This window comes from Canis lupus, chromosome 22 (genome assembly GCF_048164855.1).
Source record: "Canis lupus baileyi chromosome 22, mCanLup2.hap1, whole genome shotgun sequence".
Lineage (NCBI taxonomy): Eukaryota > Metazoa > Chordata > Mammalia > Carnivora > Canidae > Canis > Canis lupus.
The window spans coordinates 44,022,435-44,042,917 of NC_132859.1; the positions used below are offsets into that span (position 1 = coordinate 44,022,435).

Sequence of the window (20,483 nt, forward strand, 5' to 3'; positions counted from 1 at the left end):
TAATAAAAACACAGTGACTCCACTGAGATAGTAGAATCAAATCCCAATTCCTCATGTGGAAGCCAATGCCCTCTGGAATTGTTCCCCATTAAGCATCTCCAACTTTACTGTCTACTGATCCTCAACCCCCAAGCAATGCCCCTGTACATATCACTCTGTCCTGTATGGTGCCTTACTCTCCAGAGCTCCATCCAAAGAGGACTAGAGCCTCAGATGCTAAGCCACACCATTAGCAGCAGTTCTCTGATGGAAGTCAGTTCCCTGGTCAAAACAAAGTTGCCAGGTCTTAGGCATATGGTGCAAACATATGGCATCAGGAAAGTCTCAACAGGCTCTTCCCAGCAGTTATTACACAACTTCTCTAGAAATTTTAATGTAGAAATATCCTTTAAAAATTTTATCTTGTACAAAGAAGAAAAAACCCAAGACACCCATTTTTGAATTCCCTTCTAGTGTTCTTTTATCTAGATATTCTGTTCTGGACATTCAGTCCTATCTTATATATATCTGCCCAGTGAGCCTTGCTTGCTGTTGTATTGCACTTGTCTGTTGATAGCAAGTCTATAATTGTGTTCATGTTTCTCTACTTTTGTTACAGGCAACATTTAAGGGCTGGATGGATATTATGTATGCAGCTGTCGATTCCAGAGGGGTGAGCTTTTGTTGAGCCATGTTCTAGAATGCTATGGTCAAATTAGGGATATCATGACTGCACAGATAGTCTAGAACATCCCACATCATAGTTTCACCAGCCAGCATTCTTTGCCTTGTTTTCCTTGGGACAATGACTATAAAATAGGGATAACAGATGTTCTTATTCACCCTTTCATTAGTATTACATCCTATTTTGCTCCAAAATCCAGTCCTGTTTCTCCATAGTGACCAGGGAGAAACCTCTTCTGCAGGAGATGGAGCCAGAAGCAATAGAATTGTGGAATGCCTTTTATTTTCCTCTCTCACTTCTTTTCCAAATGGGTATCCAGGCAAAAACCAAATTTCAAAGGGTACAGCCCTGAACTCTGGGAAAACCTTATACCTGGACTAGGGTCTCTATAAGAGAGACCTCTCTAGGCTCAGAGACTAAATGGGTTTCTAGTGATTGCCAACTGTAAAATTCTAGTTAAGTAAAATGTTATCATGGATTCTGAGAGTTGGAGGAGTACTCAGCCATCTAGTCTATTTCTATTTCCCAGTCTGGAAAATTGAGAACTGGAAAGGAAGAGTGTTGCCCAAAACCATGGAGTAAGCAAATGGCTGAACCAAGAATAGAATCAGCATTGTTTATTATTATTATTATTATTATTATTATTATTATCAGCACACACATGTTGTTGCTCTGTCTGAGAGTCTGCAGAGTTGATGCCTGGCCCATAGTAGGTATGTGAGCTAGTAGTGGCAGCGGAAGTGGTATAAGAAGTGGAGTTTTAAAATATATATATTTTTAAAAGATTTTATTTATTTATTCATGAGTGACAGAGACAGAGAGAGAGAGAGAGAGAGGCAGAGACATAGACAGAGGGAGAAGCAGGCTCTGTGCGGGGAACCCGATGTAGGACACGATCTCGGGACCCCAAGACCACAACCAGAGCGGAAGGCAGACGCTCAACTGCTGAGCTACCCAGGTTGTCCCCCCCCGCCTTTTTTTAAAATGTAGTTTCCATGCTCAGCGTGGAGCCCAGCATTGGGCTTGAACTCAGATTGAGACCTGAGCTGAGGTCAAGAGTTGGATGTTTAATTGACCAAGCCACCCATGCACACCAAGAAGTGTTATAGTAGTAGTAGTAGAGGCAATTTATAACAAAGACAGTATTTTAAAATATTAATGTGCTTTTTTTTTGTCTTCTGAATATATGACCTTCACCCTAGTTTACCTTAGGCATCCATGTGCCTTGAGGTGGAGATAGGAGATGGGGAGGAAATTTTATGCAGATGTATGCATGAAGAGATATGTGGCTTACATGTTCCCTGAGTGAATGACAGGTTGGTGGAGGTATGTGGAGGGATGCCCATCTTGATGCTGGTCCTGGACATTATAGTTGGTGTGTATGTACTGGCTTCTAGCATAATGATGCCCTTGTCTGTGTAGTCACAGAGAATCTTGCTGGTCTCAAATATTGGTAAAACCATGGGCCTTTCTCCGCCCTTAGTTCATCCTGGCCTCAAACACTGACTCTGTGATGTCCTCTACATGGTCCCCTGACCCAGCAGTCTACTCCTAACTCTTGCCAAAAGCCCATCATGGCAGGCCTAGGCTATCAACTCCATGTCCAAGCCTCATGAAAACTGAAAAATTTGAGACTCTCTGTCCAATTATGCTACTCCATCTAGCCTCTTAAGTAATCCTGCCTGTGGAGTAATCCTGCCTGTGAAGAATTCGAGCTAGAATACCCTCTTTTGTACTCCCATGTTCCCTTCAGTTTACTGAATCCCTGTAAAATTGGGACTTGAATCCCAAGTCCCTTCTATAAACCCAAAGAGAGAGAATCAGGACACACATCTCACGGCTCTGATATTCTATTTTTCTGACAATTCCCTAGGTACAAGAAGGGTGAGCTTTTGTCCTTTCCTCTTCCTATCTGAACCTCCCTTTGTAGGACTGTTAGCCTACATAGTCTTATTTGAAATGTCAGATGCTGATAGTGATTCTTTCTTTCCATTGTATCGTTTCTGTACTAATGCCTACCCTTAGCACATAAAACCAACTGGGACTAAGGTCATGTACTCTTCAAGGCAAAGACAAAAATATTTTCAAATATTACCTTTATTACATTAGTCTATACGGTAGGTTTTGAAAAACAAATATAAAAACATTCAACAGGTGACAGAGCTAGCAACACTCATAGCTATATCTTTGAATGTGATCTGGAGAAAGAAAAGAAAAATTCTCCTGCCAGCTATGCCCAAACGGCATAAAGCCAATAACAGTGTGAAGAACTTGGATAAAAGGGATTTTGGATGCTTTTGGCCATACTTTGAGTTGGGGGAACTTGGTTAAAGTCCATTTTTGTGTCTGTTCTATAGCTTGATTATTCATTCATTTACTCATCTATCCATCCTTCCTTCCATCCATCCATCCATCCATCCATCCACCCATCCATCCATCTGTCCATCCATCCATCTGCCCATCCATCCATCCAAACATTCATTTAATATATATTGAGAATCTACATGTCACAAAGTATGCTAGGCTCTAGGAATTCAAGAGTGATGGGACACAAGCACAGACTAAATACAACAGTGTATGAAGGATGTTGTCATTCATCAAGAGCTGGTAGTCAGTCACTTGTGCCTGAAGAGACTGTGACCCATCTCCAGAGGCCTCATCTCCAGTCTGGCTCCCTCAAGTTATGTCCATATAGACATCCTAGAAACCGTCTCAAAGGACACCTGTGATTATGCCATTCTCCTCTCTTACAACTCTTTCATGATTCTCCATTGCTTAGAAGAAAAGGCCTACCCCTCTTGTTACATGTCCTCCCCATTGCATGGTAACAGTAAGCTCCTCTAGGGGAAACTGAAAGAGGGTCTCCCTGCAGGGGCCAGGGCTGTTTTCATGAGCCTGAGTAGTTAACACTACTGCTGAGAAATACTTTGGTCTTCTAGATAAATTATTAAGAGGGCTTATAATTTTCTCCAGTAATTGTTTTCTTTCCTTGTTTTAAAATCCCTAACAGAAAGAACAACAGCCAGGGTTTGAGGAAAGCCCATACAACTACCTTTTCTTCGTGGCTTTTATCATCTTTGGTTCATTCTTTACTCTGAATCTCTTTATTGGTGTTATAATTGACAACTTCAACCAACAGCAGAAAAAGATAAGTATGGGGGTGGGGGTTGTCCTGGTTTGGTATTTTCAACTTTCTTTTCCAAAGGGCTTTAATGGAACACAGTTCTGATCTGAATTACTGTGCAAGGGTTCAAACCTTTATCATCTGCATGGGAACAAGGCCACCTGGGGAAGATTCTTGAAGATTTGGCTGAAAAGAGACTGAGGATATCTGGGTTTTATTAAATCATCATTTTTACTTTCCATTCTACCCTCAAACAGAAGGCATTGTTAAACCTTAACAGAAAAACAAGTACCAGGATTAGTATTTATGACACTATAGTCAAATTTTAGTAACCTTTCAAGGGTACCTTGTTATTCAGGATAAAAAGAAAAACTCTCCTTTCCCAAAAAATTTGTGTCCTGGCTTATAGCTCACCAGTCTCAGCAGATTTATTGAACTTGGAAAGATGTTTGAGGAGAAGGCAGGCTTTTGGGGGGAGATTTTTTTCTTCATGCATTGTAATAAACAGATGTTTATTTTTTTCTGATTCTATAATTCATAAGGGATCCATAGTAAATGTGGAAAATGAAGAAAGATTTAAAAAAATTTTAATCACCCATAAGGTGACCACCAAATTATAACAATTTTAGATTAAAACTCATCATTTTGACATAATCTCTTCTAGCTACTTTCTCACTAAATATGTATGTATCCTTGTACATGGTTGAGATTACCTGATGATGATTTTGTTTCCCCTCCTCCCCATTAGTTATGAGCCCATGTGATAAAATCATCTTTGTTATAAGAATTTTCAGGACTAAATTGCTTCCTATATGATGGATAGATAATAATTTGTCTTAATCATTCCCTTCTTTTTTGAACATTTAGATCATTTTTAAATTTCTTGCTCTTCTAAAACAATCATGAACATTCTTAAAATTCTCTCTATATCTGTGATTATTTCCTCAGGATACATTTCTAGAATTTAAAGCATTACAGTAACCTTTCAGAAATGCTGTACTAGGTACTCTCCTTTTGCAAGATATAACTATGCCTATACACTATGTTCTCACCATTCTTATTTTTATAATTTTTATTATTTTTTCTAGCTTGAGGTAAAGTGTCATCACATTGTTTTATATTCATTTATTTGATCATTTGTGAGGTTATACTTTTTCACAGATCGATGGCTGTATTTCTCCCTTTGTCTCTTTTTTAAAATTGAAATTGTCATCTTTTTCTTATGTTTTTATGTATTAAGTCTAATTTGTGACTTGCTTCTTATATGTCTATAATGACATTTTTTTATTTATAGACCTTTAGTGGTTTTATTGCGTCAGATTCCTAATCTTGTCCTTTTTGACGTCTTCTCTTTCATGTAGGAACTGAATCCCAAAATTCTAAAATGGGGTAACTAAATATTCACCTTTGGTTTTCCTAATTGTCTTTATGGCTCTTTTAAATCTTTTTTGAACTCTTGCAGTCTATCCAAAATGTATCCTGGTGCCGATCAGCCTTCTTAACTGTCTGCTGGGAGACTCACTCATTGTCCTTCTGTAACTACATTGCTGCTATTATTTGGAAGTGCACTTTGTAGAGCCACCTCTGTAATATGCAGCTTGATTGCAATCAATCTCTGCAATTTGGATGTCAGGCCTTTGATTTTAGATGCAAGCTTATATTTGAAATCACTGTTTTGATCAGGCCATGGCATTTTGTTTTGTTTTGCTTTACTTTTTATTGCAGAAAATTTCCACCATGCATAAGAGTATACTAAAATGAACCTAAAAGACCAGTCACCCATCACGTTTATTGAATTAAGAACATCTTTATGGCATCTACACCCTTATCCAATCATGCCACCAGATTTTTTAATAGGGCAAATAATCTAACATTGTTTTACTCACAGATATTTCAAAACATATCTCTTTTTAAAGATAATCACAATTCCATTATCACATCTAAAAAGTTTAACATGAATTCTCTAAATATGTCAAATCCCAGTCAATGTTCAAATTTCCTTGAGTCTTTCATTTTCTTAAAATATTTATTCATTCTTTGATCGACTGATATTCTTTTTAAGTCAGGGTTAAAATCAGGTCCTCCCATTTGACAGATTCCTTGTTCTCTGAAGTGACAAGATATTCCAGGGCTAAGTGATACCACTCTTATGCCAGATCAAGAATCAGCCATTTCTCTAAGGAGTTTTGTTTTTCTGAGGATGGGGTGGGGAGGTGGTATTTCAGGATCACAACCCAGAATGCTCATTGTCATTGCTTCAAGGCTTTTTCAGTGGACAGAGCTATGTCAAATTTAGGACTTCAAGGAAATGTATGTGGAAATATGAATACTGGTCATTCAAGTTCAGAACTACAAGGTTTTCACTTAACTTCTTCTCTAATAATAATCTGTATCTCTTCTCTTCCACATTGAGAAAACTGATTCTCGCGGGCATAGGAAATAATAGTATAAAAATTTTCTGTAATTAATCATTTTTGTTTTATCCCCCAACACACACATAGGACAGTCTCAGAATAATACTATTAATACAAACTATCATGATGAGTATAATTACTGAAGACACTTCTATCTGCCAGGCATCCTGAAGCAATCTTAACTTCTAGGGCTGCTTTTTTTTTTTCACAATTTTTTTTACTGTGGTACAATATACATAACATAAAATATACCACCTTAGCCATTTTTCGTGTACAGTTCCGTGATATTAAATACATCCATAATGTTGTGTAACCATTACCAACATCCATCCTCATAACTCTTTTCATCTTGTAAAACTGAAACTCTACACCTATTAGGCAATAATTTCCCATTCCCCTTTCCCTGGCCCTCAGCAGCCACCATTCTATTTCTTTTGCTATAAATTTGACTGTTCTAAGTACCTCATATAAGTGGAATCGTACAGTATTTGTCTTTTGTGATTGAGTTATATCACTTAGCATAATGTCCTCAAGGCTCATCCATGTTGTAGCATATTTCAGAATTTCCTTCCTTTTTAAGGCTGAATAATATTCCATTATATGTAATATACCACACTTTGCTCATACATTTATCTGTTGATGGACATTTGGGTTGATTCCACATTTTAGCTATTATGAAAAGCTGCTATGAACATAAGTATGCAAATATCTCTTTGAAACCCTGATATCCAGAGGTGGAATTGCTGGATCATATGGTAATAATATATTTTAATTTTTTTGAGGAATCACTGTACTCTTTTCCACAGAAGTTGCCATTTTACGTTCTACCAACAGTGTAATTCTAATTTCTCTTCATGTTGACCAATGTTTGCATTCTCTTTTTTTGATAGTAGCCATCCTAATGAGTATGGTGGTATATCACTGTGGTTTTTATTGGTATTTCCCTAATGACTATTGATGCTGAGTGTTTTTTCATGTGCTTGTTGGCTATTTGCATATCTTCTTTAGAGAGATGTCTACTGAAGTCCTTTGCCAATCAGATTGTTTATTTACTTATTTATTTAATTTGAGTATAACTGACACATATTACGTTACTTTCAGATATACACATAGTGATTTGGCAAGTTTATGTGTTATGCTATGCTCAGCACAAGTGTAGCTACCATCTGTCACTATACAACATTATTATAATATCACTGACTATATTCCTTATACTGTGCCTTTTGTTCCCTTGACTTGTTCATTCCATAACTGGAAGACTGTACCTCCCACTCCCCGGCAACCATTTAACATCCCCCACCTCCCTCCTCTCTGGCAATCATCTGTTGTTCTCTGTATTTAAAGATCTGGTTCTGCTTTTTTTTTTTTTTTTTTTTTTTTTTTTTTTTTAAATTTATTTATGATAGTCACACAGAGAGAGAGAGAGAGGCAGAGACACAGGCAGAGGGAGAAGCAGGCTTCATGCACCGGGAGCCTGATGTGGGATTCGATCCCGGGTCTCCAGGATCGCGCCCTGGGCCAAAGGCAGGCGCCAAACCGCTGCGCCACCCAGGGATCCCTGCTTTTTGTTTGTTTATTCATTTGTTTTTTAGATTCCACATATGAGTGAAATCATATGGTATTTTTTTTCTTATTTCTCTTAGCATAATACCATCTAGGTCCATCCATGTCACAAATTCAGTCTTTTTTATGGTTGCATAATGTTCCTCTGTGTGTACCATATCTTCTTTATTCATTCATCCATCAATGGACCCTTAGGTTTCTTTCATGTCTTGGCTATGATAAATAATGCTAACAATAAACATAGGGGTGCATATATTTTTTCAAATTAGTGTTTTCATTTTATTTGGATATGTACCAAGTAGTAGAATTATTGGATCATATGATTTCTATTTTTCATTTTTTGAGGAACCTCCATACTGTTTTCCACAGTGACTGAATCATTTTGCATTCTCAACAGTACATGAGGGTTTCTTTTGTTCTCTCTTGTGTTTTTGATTTTAGCCATTCTGACAGGTGTGAGGTGATATCTCATTTCAGTTTTGATTTGCAGTTCCCTGATGTTTAATGATGTTGAGCACTTTTTCATGTGTCTATTGCTCATCTGTATGTCTACTTTGGAAAAATGTTTATTCAGGTACTCTTCTCATTTTTTAACTGGATTGTTGAGTTGTATAAGTTCTTTATATATTTTGGATATTTATCCCTTATTGGATATATCATTTGCATATATCTTCTCCCATTTAGTAGGTTGCCTTTTTTGTTTTGTTGATCATTTCCTTCTCTATGCATAAGCCTTTTATTTTGACGTAGTCCTGATACCTTTTTTTTTTTTTTTTTACTTTTATTTCCCTTGCCTCAGGAGACATATCTGGAAAAATGTTGACAAAATTCAGCACTCATTCACGATAAAACTATTAACAAAGTGGGTTTAGAGGGAACATACCTCAACATAATAAGGCCATGTTTGAAAAAGTCAAAGCTAACATTATATTCAGTGGGAAAAAATTGAGAGCTTTTCCTCTAAGATCAAAAACAAGTCAAGGATATCCACTCTACACTTTTATTCAACACAGTACTGCAGGTCCTAACCACAGCAATCAGACAAGAAGAGAAATGAATCACCCATATTGTTGAAGAAGTTACACTGTCACCAATTGCATATGACATGATACTACACATATAAAATCCTAAAGACTCCACCAAAAAACTACTAGAAGTAATAAATGAGCAAAGGTACAGGAAACAAAATTAATACCCAGAAATTGGTAGCATTCCTATACACTAATAATGAAATAGCAGAAAGAGAAACTAAAAAATTAGCTCCTTTTACAATTGCACTTAAAAGAAGAAAATACCTAGGGATAAATTTAACCAAAGTGGCAAAAGACCTATACTCTGAAAACCATAAAACATTGATGAAGCAAGAATCTACAATGGGTCTCTTCAATAAATGGTGCTAGGAAAACTGGAAAACTACATGTAAAAGAATGAAACTGAACTACTTTCTAACAACACATGTGAAAATAAACTCAAAATGGATTAAAGACCCTCACATTTATGTGAGACCCATTTTAATATTTTCATGAAGTCCAGTTTGTCTGTTTTTTTTTTTTGTTGTTGTTGTTGTTATCTGTGCCTTTGGTGTCATATGCAAGAAATCATTGCCAGATATAGTGTTGTAAAGCTTTTGCCCTATGTTTTCTTCTAAGGATTTTGTTGTTTTAGATCTTAAATTTATGTCTTTAATTTATTTCGAGCTATTTTTGTGTATGGTGTTAAGTAAGGACTTAACTTTATTCTTTTGCATGTGGGTATCCAGTTTCCCCAGCATCATTGTCAAAAAGACTGTCATAGGACTGTATATTTTTGGACCCTACTGATAGTGGTGCAAATTCAAATCCCACACTGTATCAAGGCAGGCCTGGATTCACAAACTGTCAGGGAAGACTGGGTTTTTACCTGTAGTCCAGACTAAGATAATTTCCTACTTGTCTTGCATTGCCTACTGACAGATTCTGTTTGCTTCTTCACCCTTTTATCGGCAGCACTTGACAAGTCTCAGATTCATGCAGGGACCTTGGCATAAGCCCACAGTCTTTTTCCCATTACTCTCTTGTAGTTATTAAAGCCCAAGATTCTAATTTTTACAGAGATTGAAGTATGCTCTTAGGCCAACAGTGGCTTCAGGCTAGTTTACTACTCTTTTTGATCACTATTGATTTTCAGACCCCAGAAATGTTCCTTACTTTTGCAAGTTACCTATACATTTTAAAAGAATTCTGTTCTAATTTACTCAGCATTTCTTGATATTTTAATTTCCAGAAATGAAAATTCTGGTTCATACTTCTATTCATTCTTGCTCAATGGTGAAAACATTTAAAGCTCTCTAGTTTTGTTTTGTTTTCCTGAGAATGGGTCTGGAAAATTTTATGAGATTTTATTAGTGATTATGCACTTATTCATTTATTTAGGAGAATTTTAATTGCCACTTGATGAGATTTTGTTTGTTTAAATTTTTGTTACTAGTATCTATTTTGCTTGCATTGTGATTTGAGGTAAGCAACCTGAAATATACTCAATTTTTGTAAAGATTTGGTGCATGTTTGGAAAAAGTATGTAATTTTGTTCATATTCTATAAAGATACACCTGATAAAAGTAACATTTTTTCCTATTCCTTAATTTAAATGTTGTTTCAGCCCTCCCGCAGAGTCCAGCCTCTTTTATTTCCCATTGGAATTTTAGGGATTGTGATAGAATGTAATATAACTTTGAAACTACTTCTGAAAACTCAGAACTTGTTTCTAAAAAAACTGTTAAAGATAATTAGCTCTCATTTTCTCTGTATACTTAGGTGGTGAAGACATTTTTATGACTGAAGAACAGAAGAAATACTATAATGCAATGAAAAAATTAGGATCCAAAAAACCTCAAAAGCCCATTCCAAGGCCTCTGGTGAGAGCAATTGATTCATTCTAAATACATAGATCCATTAAGTGGTCTTGAGCTCAGATGTCTGCAGTGCTGTTCTCCTTTAATTTTTTTTAAGTTTATAGGCATTATCTAAAAATTCAACAAAGACTCAGATACAGTGGTGTCCAGCTCAAGTCCTTAGGAAAATTGGACATTCAAATTCAATAATAAGAACTTGAGGACAGCCTAGGTGGCTCAGTGGTTTAGTGCTGCCTTCAGCCCAGGGCATGATCCTGGAGACGCAGGATTGAGTCCCACGTCAGGGTCCCTTCATGGAGCCTGTTTCTCCCTCTGCTTGTGTCTCTGCCTCTCTCTCTCTCTCTCTGTGTCTCTCATGAATAAATAAATAAATAAAATATTTAAAAAAAGGAACTTGAGCAACAACTTTCATTTGATTTTTAGTGAGCACACAATAGGTGCTTAGTGTAACTCATTGCAATGATGTAAACTTAGTAGTTTAAATCTTTTTAAAAATTTAAATTCCAACATAGTTACATACAGAATTATATTAGTTTCAGGTATACAATACAGTGACTCAACACTTCCATACATAACTCAGTGCTCATCACAAGTGCACTCCTTAATCCCCCCACCCAACTCCCCTCTGGTAACCATCAGTTCTCTATAGTTGAGTCTGTCTCTTGGTTTGCCTCTCTTTCTTTTATCCCCCTTTGTTCATTTGTTTTGTTTCTTAAATTCCACATCTGAGTGAAATCATATGGTATTTGTTCTTCTCTGACTTATGTCACCTAGCATTATTCTCTCTAGCACCGCCCATGTCATTGCAAATGGCAAAACTTCATTCTTTTTTATGGCTGAATAATATTCCATTGTATATACACCACATCTTCTTTACCCAATTTATCAGTTAATGGACACCTGGACTGTTTCTATAATTTGGCTATTATAGAAAATGCTGCTATAAATATTGGGGTGAATCCCTTTGAATTAGTATTTTTATATTATTTGAGTGAATAGTAGTATGATTGCTGGATCTTAGGGTAGTTCTATTTTTGAGTTTTTGAGGAAACTCCATACTGTTTCCTACCAGTTTATATTCCCACCAACAATGCATTAGGGTTCCTTTTTCTCCACATCCAATACCTTATGTTTCTTATGTTGTTGCTTTTAGCCATTCTGACAGGTATGAGGTGATATCTCATTATAGTTTTGACTAAAACTTGACCATTTAAAAATGTATTTATAATATATTTTTGCAGCCATTCCTGGTGTGAAGTCTAGGTCATGCATACTGGCTTCCACTTCACCAGTACTTATGATAAAATTTCTATATTGGGAGTTGACAAAATAAAGAGTCAGATAATAAATATTTCAGGCTTTGCAGTCCACATGATCTCTGCCACACTATTCAGCTCTGCCATGTAACAAAAAAGCAGCCATAGATAGTATAAAACAAATGTGCATGGCTATGTTCTAGTGCAACTTGATTTAGAAACTCTAAAACTTGGATTTCTTTAATTTTCACATATCAAAATTTTATTTTTCTTTTGAGTTTTTTTCCCCAAACATTAAAAAACATAAAACCTATCCTGAGTTCACAGGCTATACAAAAACCAGTAGTGGGCCAGATCTGGCCTAAAGGTTATAGTTTGTTGACCCTTGCTCTCAATGAATCTTGCTTTTTCAGGTACTCCAGGGCTGCTTTGTGCTTGCAGTCTAATTGAGGAGCTGGAATTTGAGCACATCAGATTATAAGCTAATATGCTAAGAATAATTGATAGCTCTCACATGTGAGTTGGAAGGTTTTCAATTCAGGAAAGCGGTATGGAAGAGGGGTTTGATATCCAAAGCATGTAGAGGATTTAGAGATTTTCATTTGAACATGAGACCCAAAATTATCAAAGGTATGTTTAGTTTACTGCTATTCCCATGACTAAATAGAGCCTGGCTTAAAGTATATCCTCAGTAATTATTAGTTGAATGAAAGACTATGATTTAGGGTACACACAGAGTCTATTCCATTAGGATTAAATATTTGTATTGCACTAAAAATACCTGGGAATGTTAAGGCAAAGTGTTTAGAATTTATACAATGAAGAATTTTTTACTGAGAGGTTAATGATACAATTATATCTGGAGAGGTTCTTATTTGAACTTGAGCCAACAAAAAAGACAAAAAAAATTTTTTATTTACATGTGCATGCTGTGTACCCACTGTCAATACCAGTTGGTCCTAGATTTGAGATTAACTAAAAGAATCATGAGACACAATAGCTTCCCACATATTTACCCATTTCTTTCAAAAAGAATATGAATCGAGCAAGGCAGCACATAGCCAAAGAGAGTTGCAATGACACAGCTGCAGTTTTGAGACCTCTCCATTGCACTGGGCATGCTAAACTGCAAGTGATGAGCTTCAGATAGGCATGGTCTACTTTACCCAAGGCAAGCTTCCACCTCCATGCTTTAACTATGTCTTATGGCATGTTCATCACATGGTTCATTTGGGAATAGGTGTCATGCCGTAGACATCCCTGTGTAGCTACAGCTTACCAGTCAGGGCTTCACAAGGAGCAATTCCAACAACCAGGTACCTCTGGCTGGTTAATATATCAGTTAATATATCACACTTACCTTAACTTCTGTATTCCAGAAAGTGGTGTTGCATGAGATAAATACATATTTCCAGATGTCCCTGAGTTTCAGTTAAGACTTTTAAATCAGCTGTTAGCCCTTAACTCACAACTTTATCTCCCCACAGACTTTTTTTTTTTTTCCCACAGACTTTTTTTTAATCTCTAAAATCTAAATACCATTTTTGACCTTTGGAACAAATGAACAGCAGTTGTACAGGGGAGGGGGAATCTGGCTGTTTTAATCTAAGCTGTGATGCATTTTAATTCAACAGTAGAAAGGAATTTGGAATAATTTTTGATTCTTTCTGAACCATCCACACAGAGTGGCGTTATTACTGGTTTAAAAATGATACTGAGATGTAGAATCATCCCAAAGTGATATCAAATGCTTTTTGATATAATTAACTTATATTCTTGATCTCTTGTCTAAATATTAGGGTTAAACATTAGGCCTAGACCTACCCTGCCTCACTGTTATTCTTTTTTTTTTTTTTTTAAAGATTTTATTTATTTTTTCATGAGAGACATAGAGAGAGAGGCAGAGACATAGGCAGAAGGAGAAGCAGACTCACTGTGGGGAGCCGGATGCAGGACTTGATCCCAGGACCCCCAGATCATGAATTGAGCCAGAGGCAGAGGCTCAACCACTAAGCCACCCAGGCACCTCATCATCGCTGTTATTCTTACCATTCACCGTGATTCCCTGGAGAGCACCTTTTCACCAAGTCCTTTCTGACTTCCCAGATGATTTCTCACACAGCAAATGCAATGGACTTTCAAGTTTCTTCTCCAGACTCTTTGATAAAAGCTTGAATGAGTCTCAGATAAAATTTGAAAGACACCAACTTGAATGTTGCATGGCTATGGGCCCTCAGATGCCCCACTATCCCCTTAAACTCAGGACTGATCTTATCCTTTCCCTCCAAAATGCCTTATTCTCTGTTCTCTGGCTGATTGAATGTGTCTATCAATCAGAAATGATAGCCCCAGCCTATCATTTTCCCATAGCCACCTCCATTCAAACACCTTCTGACTCCTGCATCTACTTCCATATTAGCTCTTAAACCTAAATGCTTACATCTCTCTCCACTGTTACCATCACAAACCAACATCATCTTACGCCTGATTACCATAACAGATACCTAGAGTTCTAAAAATGATTCTCAGGAGTTTATGAGTTTTCTAAATAAGTTAGTGGATGTATATTTGGATCACATGATAATATAATATAAAATACCTAATATGTACATATATTGTAAAACAATTTATAGTTTGTTTGGCATCGGATCCCACACCCAACTCCAAGCCCTGCTGCAGTTTCTACCCCAAAGCTTATCCCAAAGCTGCCTTATCCCCCAACAGAGGTGTCAGAAATTTACCCAACACATCTCCACGACTGAAAACTCACTATCTCTAAAGGCATCATTTCCTCTTCAGACAGTTCTGCTTATTAGAAAATTAGTTGGGATGTGGAGTTCAGATCTGTCTCCCAGTGGCTTCTAACCAGTAGTCCCACTTCTTCATTTTGGGCCCAAATAAGAGAATAGTGTCTAGAACAATGGTTCTCAAACGTTACAGCACATAATAAACAGCTGGGGAATTCTTTTTTAAGATTGTATTTATTTATTCATGAGAGACACAGAGAGAGAGGCAGAGACACAGTCAGAAGGAGAAGCAAGTTCCCCACAGGGAGCCTGATGCGGGACTTGAGCCCAGGACCCCGGGGATCATGACCTGAGCCAAAGGCAGATGCTCAAACACTGAGCCACCCAGGTGCCCCAGACACTAACCTCTTCTTGTTTGGAGGTCCCTGGGGTGGCATCAAGGCAGCAGTGATCTACTGTTGAAAGATTACTTAGAAAAAAACCATGCTATTTAAGCTTTTACTTCTTTCTTACTGGGGAGAGGAGAGACATGTTAGCAAAAGAAAGGGAAGGCCAAGGTGGAAGAACTTAGTTACTTTAAATTAGTCTCTTAATTCTAATAAACTGTATCCCAGTGTTTTGTGAAAAATGTGCAAATTACATTGCCAATCCAATCTGAAAAGAAGAACTATAAAGAATGGTAGAAATGCCAGTTTACTGGAGATGCATAAGTCCTGTCCCTGTTTTTAAAAAGTGGAAGGGGAATTTTTCATAATCAATACCACTGACTCAATGTTGGATTTTTAAAAGGTGTATAAACTATTTTCTAATATATGAGGCCCATAGACTTTTTTTGTGGACTTTTGGGTCATACCCGTGATGCAGCCACTGCCAGAGTGGTCTTGGTATGTTGACCTTGAGCATGAAGGCCTCAGGAGTGGCACCTGAATCTTTTTCAGTTGCTCCAGGTCTTTATAGAGTTTGTTTTCCAGACCATTAGCCAGAACCTGCATGTAATTTCCATATTTCATGTCACTCTGTTCCAGAAGCAGTCTGTAATCTTGTATTGGCTTGGATTCTGCATGATGGTAGTCATAAGCTACACTTCATCCTCAGTGACTCTCTTTGTGAATCAATGTTTATGTTCTTTAACCCCACATGAGAATATCTTTGTCCTACAACCTTACTGGCAATGATGGCAAAGGCTATTTTCAGCAGTCCAACAAATGTTGGTGTTGAGTATATAGATCAGAGAAATGCTGTTCATGTTGAATACCTGGTCTTCACTAAAATTTCAACAACCATTTTTAGAATATTTTTTATATGCCAAGCATTGGGAATGTGACTATGAATAAACTGTTGGTTAGAGGAGACACATCTATAAAGGAATAGTTCCTAATTAAGTTGTACTTGCTATGAGCAGGATGTGTTCAGAATGATGAGAGATCTCTGAGTGGGGAATTTACTAACCTAAAAATGACAAAGCACAAGTTGAATACTAAAGAATGAGTGGGAATTAGCTCCTTGGGGAAGTAAGATATTCCAAGCAGAGAAATCTGTTTCAGCAGTGGTACAGGTCACAAGGTAGTGTGTTTAGTGGGAGAATAGAACTCAAAGTGCAAAGTGAGAATGGGCAGGAGATGCAGGTTGAGGCCACATTCAGAGAAGGATTTTTGCCAAGTTGATAAACTTGAACTTTATTATAGAAGCAAAAGAGAAGTACTGAGTCATTTTGGTTGCTGGAGTAAAATTGTAAGATTTGTAAATTAGGTGAGCCCTGTTGATAATGATGTAAGTCAAAATAGGAACCCAGGAACCTGGCTTAGATCAGTGATAGAATCACTGGCTTAGTCACTGATAGAATCCAAACCTAATACCTACAATATTAGTGTCTGAGTCTGTTTGAGAATAGTTTTCCACTAAGTAAAGAGAAATCCTAGGTTACACAGCTGTTAGATTACAGAAAATATAGTGAGACAATTGAGTAATTTAGATGCACTTTGTAGATTAGGTGTGCAAACTTGAGCTAGAACCTGTACCAGAACAATTAGCATGTACTTACTTTGTGAGCAGTAGGGCCATCTATGTACCAATCAATATGCAAGCTCACCATCAGTAATAAGATGAAATAATCAACTTTTCTATTTTTGTTTTTAGTAATCATTGCATTACAATCCCATTTATCTAGCCTTATTTTCAAGTGAACAAGATTTAGAAAATTGGCATTCAAGAACTGCTTGAATACAGAGATTTGGTTACGTATAAGGTCTGATTATTCTGAATTAACAAATGGAGGCTTAAGGATGTTAATTCCATTTTCTCCAACATAATTATGTGAGTAGGTATTCTTTGCATTAATATTACTGAAGCCTAAATAAAGAAACATGAAATGTAGAAACCAAAGGTCATCTTTTTATTATTAAATCCAACATGAGCTGTTTTATTTCAGCAAAACAACATCATACATCACATCAAAGTTATGTCATTTCCAAACATTTTTTGTTTTAAAATGGAATTAAAGCTATAAGCCTGCAACTTAAAAACAGTCATGTAATTACATTTAAATGAAAATGTAAGTGCAAGAATTTGTTTAAAAAGGGTGTACATTTTTCAAGAAAACTCTTCAATTGTAAAAAAGGACAAATTCTGTTGTATGTGCCTTTTTTAATTTATGTGATTTCATTCTTCCAATGCAAAATGGTCTAAGGTTCCTTTTTTTTCCCCTCACAGAATAAATGCCAGGGTCTCATGTATGACCTAGTCACAAACCAAGTCTTTGACGTCATTATCATCATCCTCATTTTCCTCAACATGCTTAGCATGATGGCTGAATCAGAAAACCAGCTTGATACCACAAAATTCATCCTTGATCGTCTCAACCTGGCCTTTGTGGTCATCTTTACAATTGAGTGTCTCATCAAAATCTTTGCTTTGAGGCAATACTACTTCACCATTGGCTGGAATTTATTTGATTGTGTGATCGTGGTTCTTTCTATTGTTAGTAAGTAATATCAGAAGCCAGGGGAGCTTTAATCTGAGAGCTAGAAGTAAATCTTATCATTTGGAAGTATGTCCAAACTATCCACAAAGGAACAAATTAGGCTTACTGTGGTTTCTAAAAAAATAGACAGGTATACTGATGCCATTCTGTACTGGGAAGTTGCTAGGAGATACAGAGCAATTTTCATTCCCTTGACTGAAGCAGAGAGTTAAAGAATTGTGTGGATCCATTTATTCAGTGAAGATAGACAAAATTAAGATGACCTTAAAGTATTTGTGGGGATTCTTGGGTATATCCAGGCAACTGAGTCAAAATTCTACCTTTCATGTGTAACTATAAGCTCTCATGAGCATCTTTTAGTTTTAAGGATTTGGTACTTAGTTCCCACGGTTTTCCTTAGTTCAAAATCCATGTGGATATCATATCACAATTAGTGTGCCCCTGTGACATTGCTAGGCCTTCTCTCACCTCCTATACAGGATTTCCATGGCCCAGGCTAGATTGGGCTTCCAAGAATATGTCATGAAGACAAGAAGTGCTTTCTCTTTATGCTGTATCCCATGTTAACTTAAACCACAGCATGAACTATGCTTGTCTCAACTGTTGGATCCCATTCACCAACCAGTCTTATTCTATAATCAGTATATTTTTCTTAACATAGGCAGGATTAACTATAAGATTTATGAAAAAAGAATAAAGGAAAAAAGGGTTGTTGACATATATCTTTTTATAATACACATACACATCAACTTTAAAATTAGATTCTTCATAGCTACCCATTCATAGCTACCCATAAGAGTTTACTCTCTGGGTTTTTGCAGTTTGCTTTTAACTACACTGATAATTTGACTTTTTATAATTGTGTGCAACCACCCAGGGGCTATTCTCATAGTTCAAAAAGCAAGGAAGACAATGAAAACTGGTTTCACAGTGGAAGCTTTTATACTATTTCAGAAAGAATGTGTTAAACAGATATGTGAGATCAAAATATTTTGGTTCCTATCACTACAGCAGCAATGCAGATATTTCCAAGAACAAGAAAATGGTACAGTTCATAGTCTGTTCTGGTTTCTAAGCCATGAAGTTTATGTAGATAAAGTTTAGCAATAGATCCTCCCACATGCCTCCAGGGAAATAGACCAGTAATCTTTATCACTTAATTCCAATCCCAAGTCCTGATGAAACTGAGAGCAACAATAAGGTCAGAAAATGATGGTAGAATGACTCTAACACAGCCCTTTGAGAACTTGAGGAGACCCTTCCTCCAAAATGCAGAGAGCAGCTCATTTATTCCACTACTTACTGAACTTCTTCTAGGCAGTGCCAGCCATCATGCAGATTGTGGAAATATCTCTTACTTCTGTCATTTGAACAACTGCTAGGCAATTGCAGTTACACAGCAGAGCACTGCATAACATTTTGCTCCAGTGGATGCAAACATCTACACTTTGAGCCAAATTCTACTCACCAATGTTGGATAGCATTTTATATGGCTTTGCCAGTAGATCTGCCACCCAACACTAAACCCCTACACTTTCCCAAGCTCTTTCTTAAGCTTTCAGAGAAATACAAAATGAGTGTGAGTTGAAGTGAATCTCTCTGTAGGAGTTAGCCATGCAGTTTAAGTATTAAGACTACCTTAAAGGGTCAAAAAAAAAAAAAACATAGAGAAATTAACTGCACACCAAAACTCATGGTATACAGAAGAACTGAGTTCAGATAAAGGACAGATTACTGTAAACTCCATTAGTCAAAGAAATATTTGTAAAGGAGGTGGCCATAAAGGGTAGACCTCCTCTAGTTGTTACTAAGTTGGAACTTAATAAATTCCACATCTCACTAGCATTGGTTGCATAATTAACATACGCATTCAGGTTTGTTGGCACAATTGGGCAGTTGGTAAAATATATTATGAACAAGTTCTCTTTAGTCATTAGGGGATAGCAGATAATTTTGGCTGACCATTACCCCTAATTTCTTTGAGGAACCCCCAGAACAAAAGCAAGGTCATGTCTACACAAGACAAGCATGTTCCAACCATTCTATAATATTCAGGTCAAAATGTGAGTTGTTTCAAATCTTGTATCACTTCCTTGCCGAACAGCCAATAATAGAACAGGATAACATTTAGGTCAAATATTCAACTGTTTGCAAAAACCTCTGCTCAAGATGCTATTTTGGGGAGTGTCTACAACAATAGAAAGTATCTCCAATTTAGTCCCTTAAGCTTTTTGAGTGGACCTCAAGAGTCCTTCCTTGGGATGAGCATATGGTCAAATATGACAGCTCCATGGCAGCTCCACCCAGAGTCACAACACTGCCATCTTCCTCCAGCCCTATCCTGCTGTCCCTTATAGTAGGCTGTGTTCAAATTCTCTATACAAATAAGAACCTGCCTTTTTAAGGTGCTTTGAGGTTAGAAGTTCTACAGTTTCCACTGACAGCTCAGGCTCAAGCCAACCATCAGTATCAGAAATTTCTCCTTACTCTAATCTGTAGGACTCCATCCTTAATTTATCTGTTTTCCGTTCTATATATCCAATAAATATGGGAAACTATTATATTTGTTATTCCATGAGTGACTTTCAATACCCAACATAATGTATTTCAAATGTATAAGTCATAAAATAGCTTTTCATAAACTGTATTCTCTTCCCTTTCCTTGGGTGTCTTCAATATTATAGACGTCTTATTTCATCTAAAGTCCCATTAAAGTTGTACAGTGCTTGAAAATTACTTTCCAGGTTAAGGTACAGATAGATATTTTTGCTGATATTGGTAAAGGAGGTTCTTAGTTTATGTAGTATATGAATTACAAAAAGTACTGATAAAAGTTGGTCCAGTT

General features: G+C 36.8%; 1 protein-coding gene and 1 long non-coding RNA gene across 2 annotated transcripts in view; one reads left to right on the forward strand and one right to left on the reverse strand.

Annotated features, from left to right (window-relative positions):
• SCN11A (sodium voltage-gated channel alpha subunit 11) overlaps window positions 1-20,483 on the forward strand; it is a 91,719-nt gene that overhangs the window by 69,813 nt on the left and 1,423 nt on the right. Inside the window, exons 23-26 of the mRNA XM_072793305.1 lie at window positions 599-652; window positions 3,675-3,816; window positions 10,558-10,658; window positions 17,368-17,638. Coding sequence (XP_072649406.1) covers window positions 599-652; window positions 3,675-3,816; window positions 10,558-10,658; window positions 17,368-17,638 — 568 coding nt within the window. The remainder of the gene's footprint in view (window positions 1-598; window positions 653-3,674; window positions 3,817-10,557; window positions 10,659-17,367; window positions 17,639-20,483) is intronic.
• Window positions 1-20,483, reverse strand: part of LOC140614240 (uncharacterized) — a 62,479-nt gene that overhangs the window by 810 nt on the left and 41,186 nt on the right. The gene's annotated exons all lie outside the window — the stretch shown is intronic.